This window comes from Sitodiplosis mosellana, unplaced genomic scaffold (assembly GCF_009176505.1).
Source record: "Sitodiplosis mosellana isolate CC-2019 unplaced genomic scaffold, AAFC_SMos_1.0 Smas_scaffold_4, whole genome shotgun sequence".
Lineage (NCBI taxonomy): Eukaryota > Metazoa > Arthropoda > Insecta > Diptera > Cecidomyiidae > Sitodiplosis > Sitodiplosis mosellana.
In genome coordinates, this window is record NW_022595247.1 from 1,134,871 (window position 1) to 1,144,418 (window position 9,548).

Sequence of the window (9,548 nt, forward strand, 5' to 3'; positions counted from 1 at the left end):
GTTTTTGTTGTTGTTTTGCGACACCATTCAAAGTGCTATTCCAGTAAAAAAAAATGTAGCGGTGCGATGTAATTAAAGCTTTCTTATCACATTATTTTGGACATTTATCCAACGTACATCTATTTCAATCCTCAAATTGACCATCAAAAATTAATTTATCGTAAATTGCCGCAAATATATCATTCAAATATTATTCAAATATGGGTCTCATGTCTCAACGCACACCTACTCCGAATGGTACGCGCAAACGCGAATTTTTCCATCATAATCATCCATCCCTTTGCCCCAACTGCTATAGAGCAATTTCATTTTCACTCTGCAAACGAGTGTGGTGGCACAAAGGCGAAATCGATTTGGTTTTTGCTTGAATTGCGATGCATATCGCCACATTTTAGCACAGTAAATTTTCTATTTTTATTCCATTAAAAGATGTTGATACGATCAGTCGATGGGAAATTCAGTTAGAAATAATAGTGGTTTGAATTACAAACGGTATTTCGGGAGCAGAAAATGAGAAATTGTTTATGAAAATTGGCAATGTTATAACTGTTTGGTGTGGCTTGTAGCAGATAAACAGAATTGGAGTGGTGAAAAGCCGAATTAGTTGGTTGTTTATTTTTGGCGACTATCCAAAAGTTGGAACGAAAAAGTTTAAATTGTTATATTTTAACATTGAATCATTTTACTATCGTGACATGGCCAAGCGGATACCATTCAGTGTCATTTTTGCTACAGGTACCTAATCTCATAATTGTGTTAATATTTGCCTCTGGAATTGTCTCTTACTTAATTTATTCAACCCATAGCAATCATTTGAATTTTTTCCATAAATAAAAAAGTATATTTAAAAGAAATAAACATCATGGATTTGAAGTCGTAGAATACCGTAAAATCAACACGTATTGTAAATTGTGACGTAGGCCACATTGGTGTCACTTTGTTGTCGAGTAATAAAATTGGGCATTTGTTACTGCAATTACAACTCTTTGTCAAATAGAATTGCATGAATATTGTTCGTGTGGCTACGTCAATTATTAACGTGGCTCTCATGAATAATAAATACATAACCGCATGTGTGCTATGTTTGCCAGCCAATTTCGTATTATAATAATGGAATTGGTGTTTTAAGTTTGCGTTTTAATGGGGATAATTCGATAATATCTTGATTAGCATTTGGTCACGACAAAAAACAGAAAAAACACATTAACCTAAATGAATTCTTCCTCAGACGAAGAACCGGAATACCCGTCGAGTGAGCTGAATAGCCATGGTCCGGCGGTTGTGGGCTGGCGATGTCGACCCAACAGCACATTATCACCCAAGGAAATTATACTACGATTCGAGAAGCCAGCCGTGATTTGTCGCATTCAAGTTTTGGCACACCAATGTATGATCCCCGAACGTATTGAGCTATACGTTCATCATTCGACACGAGGCGCACCAACCACACCATCAAGTCAGACGTATGACTTTCTAGGTTTTATCGCACTGTCCGACAACTCGGCTACTAATTTTAAGTCACGTGAACTACAAAGTGTGCCTGTTGGTCCGAAAAAAGGGACACATTTAAAACTACGATTCGGTTCACCCTATCCAAATGAACTGAATAAATCGAATCAGGTGGGTTGCGAGTCGACAATTTTCATTTTTTTTTTTCATTTGAATTTCGATTTCATGTGAGAGACAGTAACTCATTTTAAAATCAATTTATTTAGTGTTTCATAATGACTAAAATTGATGACAGATCTCATTCGAATGAACTCTCTTTCCATGTTTGTTTTTTTCCCTAATTTTTCCAATTCAACAGGTAGCTTTAATAGCCATAAATGTATTTGGTGAATACCTATCGACGGACAACGCAATGCAGCTCATACAAAGTATGAATAATGAACGCACTGAAACGGCTCTCGCATCGATTTGCGATGACTTATCGTTTTCAATGTATGTTGAAGAAACTATTGTCGAGACGATTCGTGAACTTGAGCAGAAAAAGATCAAGGCTGTCAATGGTAATTGCTCATTTTATTTTCGTATTTCTTTTCGTTGAACAATTCATTGAATTGGATTAACGCCTAATGTTGATATCGATTTTGGATTTAGACGAACGGTTTGAGTACGCACGCAAGTTGAAACTGTGTATGGGTGCCTTACGAAGTGCTGGCGAACGATTGGGTCGATATTCGTTGGCCAAACGTCAAGCCGTCCAGCAAGAGGATTTCATAGCCGCAAAATTGCGCAAGGAGCAAATGGAACTGTATAAGAAAATGGTGTTTGAGCAGCTGCAAGTGAATGTGTTGAAAGAAGCAGATGGCGGAAATCCAGACAATGACTGTGTATCGGATTTGTATACGCAAAAGCCACCATTGCCATCACCACCTAGTCTGCAAGATGTTGCCAGCACACTGTCGAATGATGCAATGTTTACTCCGGTCGCTGCACCATACGCCAGCCCGCAAATGGTGCGACGCGAGAATTCCGATATTAAATCACCAAACACATTGAACGAACACAGACAGTCGCCGATTATTGGAGCCAGTCCCAAGAGAGGCTCACCTAACACGGGATCATTGCGGCGACGCAACAAAAGCGCTCCCCGAAGTACTTTTGAAGACTACGAAGAACGAGCCATACCAGCATTGAGACAGTGAGTTTGATGTCGTTACTTCGATTGTTTGCTCGACTCTCTCTTTCTCTCTCGTAGAAGAGATTGTAGATGTTTTAAAAATATTTCAAATTCAAAATTCTAAACCCGTTGCATCTAAATGTAGTAATTGGCGTAGCAAATCTAGAACATTATACATTGCAGAAAAAAATGAGCATGCTTAGATTAATTGTAACAGTTTGTTGTTCAAATGTGTTCGATGTTGTATTTGCACTTTGCAGTTCACATACTAATGAATTTTTAAGGGAGTGCCAAGGTGCAATGGTTTTAGAGAATGATCCATGTCGGGGACGATCACGATTAAACGAACGAGAGAGGAGACAGGCCGCGCTGCCCATTTTGGTTTTTGGCAATGAGATGGTAAGCATTGATGTTTCATGAATCGACTTTTTCAACTCATACGTTTAAATCATTTTATTATCTCATTTTCAAAGGTGGAGCTCTTCTACTCGCGTCAATTTCAAGACCGCGAAGAAGGTTTGCTTCGACTAACATCAATCTTAAAGGGTGAAGCATCCGACTACTCGATCGGTGTTAATAAAATTTCCCGTAGTGCAACGTTACTACTGCACCGAGCTGTTCGTGATGCAGTGTTCTCTGTTTTTAATCATGCAGCCCAAACGGTTCGTGCTCTATTCATGGATTTCGTACCAAATCGAGTGACACCAAACGAAGTGTCGAGAAATGTTGATCGTTTGTTGCCGGAATTACTTGCAAAAAGTGGCGATCCTTCACCACGCATCCATACATTAGCCCAGCATACTATTTTGTGTATCGCTACATGCCCAGAAGTTCGGTTAGTTGACAACTTATCAGATTCTTACACCATTACGTTCGTTTAGTTTTTCTAAATAAATTTTTTTAATGTTCCATTTCTCTGCCCACAGACAGCAACATTTAGTTGCTCCAGCACTTTCTCGACCAGTTGGCTCAGGAACCCATCCCCGATTGGCGTTAAGTCGGATGCAAATGCTGGAGCAATTAGTATTGAGCCAAGGAATCAGTAGTGATAAACAAAGCGGTTTAACTTGTCGCCTTCTTTCTGAATCGGGTTGTTCTGGGATTCATCATCCAGCTGAGCCTGTACGAAAAGTTGCTGAACGTGTTTTACTCCTCGTATACAAAGTGAATCCACGTCTCGTCCGTAAACTATTGCCTCCGGATGACGATATAACTCGGCGAAATTTACTCTATCGGCAATTATTCACCGAATTCGATAAGATCGACGATGGTAGACGTCGTGAAATGATTTCACACCAAGGCTTCACTCAATCGGGCATTCTTCGCCATGCAACACCACCCCATTCACCGAATATTAGCAATCTATCAACGTCGCAACATGATGGTGATGGTGATAATCGAAAATTCTCATTTAATAACGGCACAAATACAAATTCTGCTGAAAGTACCACTGTAAATAGCCCGCGAAAAACTGCTTCTTATAATCATAGTCCAACCAATAAATCTGCATCCGCTTCTGATAGTAATGAACCCGATCCACAAACTCACAATAGCTCTAAGTCAAGTTCAGAGAGTGAAAATCGATGCCCATTCTGCGATTGGCCGTATAACGATGCCGAACAATTAGATAAACATTATTGGAAAGCTTGTCCCATTCTCACAAAATGTCCACAATGCTCTCAGGTTTTAGAAGTAGCCGCAATTTGCACACATTTAACGGGTAGGGATATATAAGAAACAATCCAATTAAAGATTGAATTCTCTTTTATAATGAAATATATTTGAAATAGAATAATTTTATGAATAAATAATTGAATCGTTCTATTTGCAGAGGAATGCGATGCAAAAATCGGCTATGTTCGATGTGATAGGTGCACAGAAGCTGTTCACAAAAATCTCTTAGATATTCATAAATTGGAGGATTATTGCGTGGAACCTAAACCAAATAACATGAAATGTCCATTGTGTCATGAGGAAGTTGAAGGACCGTCTAACGGTGGATGGAAACATCATTTAGTTGGTTGTGCTGGTACAGCTAGAAGACGTTCTCGAATTTAATGCAACACCACACCAAGATTTTCGGATTATTTCGCAATTGAATAACAACAACAATTTAGAAAAATTACACTTTCTTGCCAACAATTTTATTGTATATTAATAATTCATCTGTTTTGTAACACGTTTGTGGATTACATAAAGCGTCACATTCATTGAATTTAAATAGTGTGGCTTTTATTCAAATTAGAGTTCGGTTTTTAATCAAAGAGTCTCGCTCTCGTGAAAAGATTGAAAGGTATTTCTGTCTACCCTCTTCAAAATGTAATTTGTTTTATCAAAATCGTTTTGTGGTAAAATTTGGTAGCTATATTTAAATTAGAGGCGAAACTGTTATCTGTCCAGACTTCACGATCTGAATCACGTTCCATTGGACGTTGTTGTTCCTGGAATTTCAGCCAAAATTATCCATAATATGGATTTTAAAAAAGAATTTTTTTTCCGCAATGAATTTTTCATGAGTTATTGTCCAAAAAATATCCTCGATAAAAAAAAAAACTTGAGTATTCCAAATTTGCTTGAAGTATCTACAAAGGTAATCGCTTTGATGGAGATGAAAAAAATTCATGTTTTTCTATTTCAAAATAAATTTGAATTATTTCAATGAACTCATTTTCCCCTATAATCATACCGTTCTGCAATAGCGGCCGAAAATGTTTGAATTTGACACTTTACTTGAATGTCAAATCACATTGACAACTGATTTGACAGACCAATGTGCACATGCAATGAGTTTAGGTTTGTTTATGAAATTCGATTTTTGAGCCAATAATCCGAAGATTTCATAATGTTGACCATATTTCGGCGTATCATTTTAATTGAGCCGAATGTTCGTATTTGTTCCCAGTTGCTAAACACACAAATCAGTTTATTCAGTACAAAATACACACCACAAGCGGTTAAACGAAAAAAGAGTAAAGCAAAGGAAGCAACCGTAAGTAGAATGCGATTACCAGAGAGATTTTGTAATTTTCATTCAGCTTGATTTTAAATACTTTTAGAGAGACCATTTTGTGGATCTGAAAAATGTGCGTACAATTGGTGGACGTGGAGGTGATGGCTCCATATCATTTTCACAAGTATGGTGTAACGAAAGAGCAGGTAAGCAGCTAATTTCGTAGTTCAAACAATTGTTCCAATTGAATGCTAAATTTTATTCCTATTTCCAGGTTGTGACGGAGGCGATGCAGGTAATTTACATACAATTCGGATTGATATATAAAGATTTTTATTTAAAACCGTTTATTGTCTTCAGGAAATGGTGGTCACGTAGTATTCGAAGCTACAAACATGGTAAACAATTTGTCACACGTAAAAACCCTGATCAAAGCTGATGACGGAGAAGATGGTCGTAACAAAGATCGACATGGAAAAAGTGGTGGGCATAAAATAGTCAAGGTACCAGTTGGAACAATTGTACGGAATCCAAATAGGAAGGTTGTTGGAGATTTAGACAAAGATGGCTCAATGTTTATAGCGGCAAGAGGCGGTGCCGGTAAGGGATATTTTGATAATTTATCAAGCAAAATGATTGTTAAAGTAACAGTTGTTCTCATTTTATGATGAAAACCGTGTTTATTTGCAGGTGGCAAAGGAAATCACTTCTTTGTTTCTAATAATGAGAAAGCGCCACAAGTTTGCGAATATGGTGCACATGGTGAAGATGCGGCATATATACTTGAAATAAAAAGCATGGCACATTTGGGATTGGTAAGTGGACCGTTTTCACTTTGTGAGAAGTAGAAAAGTCGGCTTTGAATGATTGAATGGCTACTTTCAATAAACCAAAATCCGATTTTCCACATTTTTTCTCTTCAGATCGGTTTCCCAAATGCTGGAAAATCAACACTTTTGCGTGCAATCACACGTGCCCGGCCAAAAGTAGCGCCATACGCTTTCACAACACTTCAGCCCCATTTAGGAATAGTTCATTATGATGATTACGAGCAAGTGAGCATTGCCGATTTGCCGGGTTTGATTCCAGGATCACATGAGAACAGAGGTCTTGGTATTCAGTTTCTGAAACATGCCGAACGTTGCAGTGCACTTTTGTTCATCATTGACTTGTCGTGCGAAGAGCCATGGAAACACTTTGAAAACCTAAAATTTGAGATCGGAATGTTCAGTGAAGAATTGGTCAAGCGGCCACAGATTATCGTTGGCAATAAAATCGATGTGCCTGAGGCGTTGATCAATTTGGAATCCATGAGAGAAATATACCCAGACACACCGATTATACCAATCAGCGCAAAAATGGGTACCAATCTAAATGACCTGCTGACCAATATTCGACGTGTCTACGATAAATACAACAATAATATTGTTGTTGACTTAGATGAAGATTAACAATTGATTGTTATAGAATAATAAAGGATTTTTTTTTCGAATAAGACAAAAATGTATTGTATATTCATGCTTTTTACGTTTTCGTTTTCGTTTGTTTACACAATTATTTTTTTACTTTTTATTTCTATCGTTTTATTTTTCAATATATTTTTTTGTGTTAATTAATCAAATTATATCGTACTTAAACGAGATGATAGTTATTAAAACTTATTGTGGTAGTTCTTCTGGGTTCGGCAACCAGAATGCCATGTTTGTGCACGCACTTGCCAGCATCATGTACTTCGGATTGAACTGAACACATTGAACCGCAGACGGATGATCACCGTTTAGTGCACAGATTTTGTAGCCCGTATCTGCGTTCCACACGTGCACACGACCATCAACGCTACCAGCAAAAATGAATTGTGAATCGGGACTGTACGATGCCTCGATTGGGAGCTTCTTGTTGTTTGAATGACCTTGAAAATTAAACGAAATTGTCAGAAATTTGATGTAAAATTGTCGAAAAGTCGAAAAGTCGAAAAAAAAATGAAAAAAAAACGAAAGTAACCAAACAAATCACAAAATAACCCTAAACCATTTTATATATTGTCTAAATTCGCCCTTACCGGTAAATGTTTGTAGCGGTGTGCCATGAAAGGCGTCAACCAATCGAATAAACTGGCCATCGGTGCTGATCAGAATGGTTTTTCCATCTCGGGAGAACTTCAATCCGGTCCATTCGCATTCACGTTCTTGATTCAATTTGAATGTCACAAACGGCCCTTTGTCGAATGACCGTAAATCATACAATTTGATGCTTTCCGAATTGACGCCGGCGGCAAAAATCAATCCTTCGGGATCGTAAGCAGCAATTGGACGGCCCGACAAATGCATGACACCTTGACAGTTAGGCGAACGTAAATCCCACAAACGTAGCGTCTTATCCATCGATCCGGACAAAAATGAGTCTTCAACGGGTGAAATGCACAATGAGATCACCTTCTTTGTGTGGCCGGGAAAATAGCGCAAGTATTTGTTGTCGTGCAATGATAGGTAACGAATTGCATCGTCCACTTTGGTCGAACTGTGGATTGCTGTGTTCTGACTGTGTGTGAAATGAATCAAATCAACGCCATACTTTTTCGAATTGACGGTTCGCGTTTGGGTGCCTTTATCACAATCGTAAATAACAATTTGATCGTCTTCACTGCATGAAATCAAGTGTTCACCATTTGCCGAAAAGTCGATGGCATTTATTTTGTCGGTGTTCTCGCGAAACACTTTGGCAACGCGAAAGCTACGCACCACCTGATCGGCTAGCTTCATTTTCACTTTACCGTCAACGGTGCCGGGCCGTGACGTCTGATGATGATAGTCAGCTATTTTGACGGTTTTATTTTGCTGATGCTAACAAAAAAAAGGTCGATTCAGATCGTAATTTGCGATTAATTTATTCGATTTGGATGTTTAGCGTATTTTGTGCACGGCGTTTGTACAGCGTTCTCAGTGTTGTATTACCACAACGTTTGACGTTTTAGCGGCATTCTCATATATCCACTGCATATACTCAAGCCGATGTACTTAAGTGTCATAACCAAAAACTGGTATACATCATAGTTGAAGTATCAACTATACTTTGTGATGGGATATAGATGTTTTTTTTTTCATTTGAAATTCGAAATTTGAACGGAAAAAACCCAATCGAATTTTATTCGATGCTTCTATGAATGAAATTGATAGTTAAATGACCTAAATTATACCACTCAATATGCTTAATGTGGAATGTTTATGATTTTTCCCTCTGTTCTTAAGTACAATGAACACCGGCAACGGTATAACAACACTAACATAAAATTTGTTTTTTTTTTCCTATTTTAAATCAACAAAATTGTGGCTTTATTATGTACAATGTACATGCTTCAAGCATAAATTCGGAATACTGGACAAATTTCTTTGTAAACCGAGGATTGTTTTTATTGAACAAAAATGATTTTCCTCATCAAAAATCATTGTGAAAAAGAATTTATTTTTTGAAATCCAGAGTACGGATGACTTTTGCTGGATTACCAGCAACAACAACGTCCGATGGAACGTCTTTAGTGACAACGGATCGAGCACCAACCACAACGTTATCACCAATCGTGACACCTGGACAAATAATGGCGTTTCCACCGATCCAAACATTGTTGCCGATTTTCACCGGGAATGCCAATTCATAGTACTCGTCGTCATCTTTACGGTATTTTGGATTGAGTGGATGAGTAGCAGCGTAGATTTGAACACCTGGTGCCAATAAACTTAACGAAAATTATTATAATTAATTTTAAATTTCTTTTGCATATAAAGTAATTAATACTAAAAGTAAATAAGATTGAATAATAGCCACCAGTTATCGCCTATTGTTATCGGCGCACAATCGAGGAACACACAGTTGAAATTGGCTTCCACATTGTTTCCAAGTGTTAAATTGTAGCCATAATCCACACGAAACGGTACTTCAATGAAAATTTTCTTGTCACGACAAGCTGGGTTTAGGAGTTCC

General features: G+C 37.8%; 3 protein-coding genes across 4 annotated transcripts; 2 read left to right on the forward strand and 1 right to left on the reverse strand.

The window, feature by feature from the left end:
• Positions 1 to 5: 5 nt before the first annotated feature.
• LOC129566664 (centrosomal protein of 104 kDa) lies at positions 6 to 4,844 on the forward strand. 2 transcript variants are annotated; one of them, XM_055442793.1, is made up of 8 exons: positions 6 to 735; positions 1,229 to 1,620; positions 1,808 to 2,009; positions 2,101 to 2,644; positions 2,884 to 3,022; positions 3,097 to 3,458; positions 3,550 to 4,343; positions 4,455 to 4,844. In XM_055442793.1, the coding sequence occupies exons 1-8, from the start codon at positions 696 to 698 to the stop codon at positions 4,679 to 4,681; spliced, it is 2,700 nt and encodes an 899-aa protein (XP_055298768.1). In that variant the 5' UTR covers positions 6 to 695; the 3' UTR covers positions 4,682 to 4,844. The 2 variants fall into 2 exon arrangements, with proteins under 2 accessions (XP_055298768.1, XP_055298769.1); XM_055442794.1 differs by having other exon boundaries at positions 38 to 735; positions 2,908 to 3,022.
• A 528-nt stretch (positions 4,845 to 5,372) lies between these two features.
• On the forward strand, positions 5,373 to 7,192 carry LOC129566667 (mitochondrial ribosome-associated GTPase 2). Its single transcript, XM_055442798.1, has 6 exons — positions 5,373 to 5,612; positions 5,680 to 5,779; positions 5,848 to 5,868; positions 5,934 to 6,173; positions 6,264 to 6,388; positions 6,497 to 7,192. Exons 1-6 carry the CDS (start codon positions 5,466 to 5,468, stop codon positions 7,022 to 7,024), a joined length of 1,161 nt encoding a protein of 386 aa, XP_055298773.1. The 5' UTR covers positions 5,373 to 5,465; the 3' UTR covers positions 7,025 to 7,192.
• On the reverse strand, positions 7,084 to 8,565 carry LOC129566669 (WD repeat-containing protein 82). The gene is made up of 2 exons (XM_055442811.1): positions 7,633 to 8,565; positions 7,084 to 7,482 (listed from the first exon to the last, which is right to left on the reverse strand). The coding sequence occupies exons 1-2, from the start codon at positions 8,330 to 8,332 to the stop codon at positions 7,232 to 7,234; spliced, it is 951 nt and encodes a 316-aa protein (XP_055298786.1). The 5' UTR covers positions 8,333 to 8,565; the 3' UTR covers positions 7,084 to 7,231.
• Positions 8,566 to 9,548: the final 983 nt, after the last annotated feature.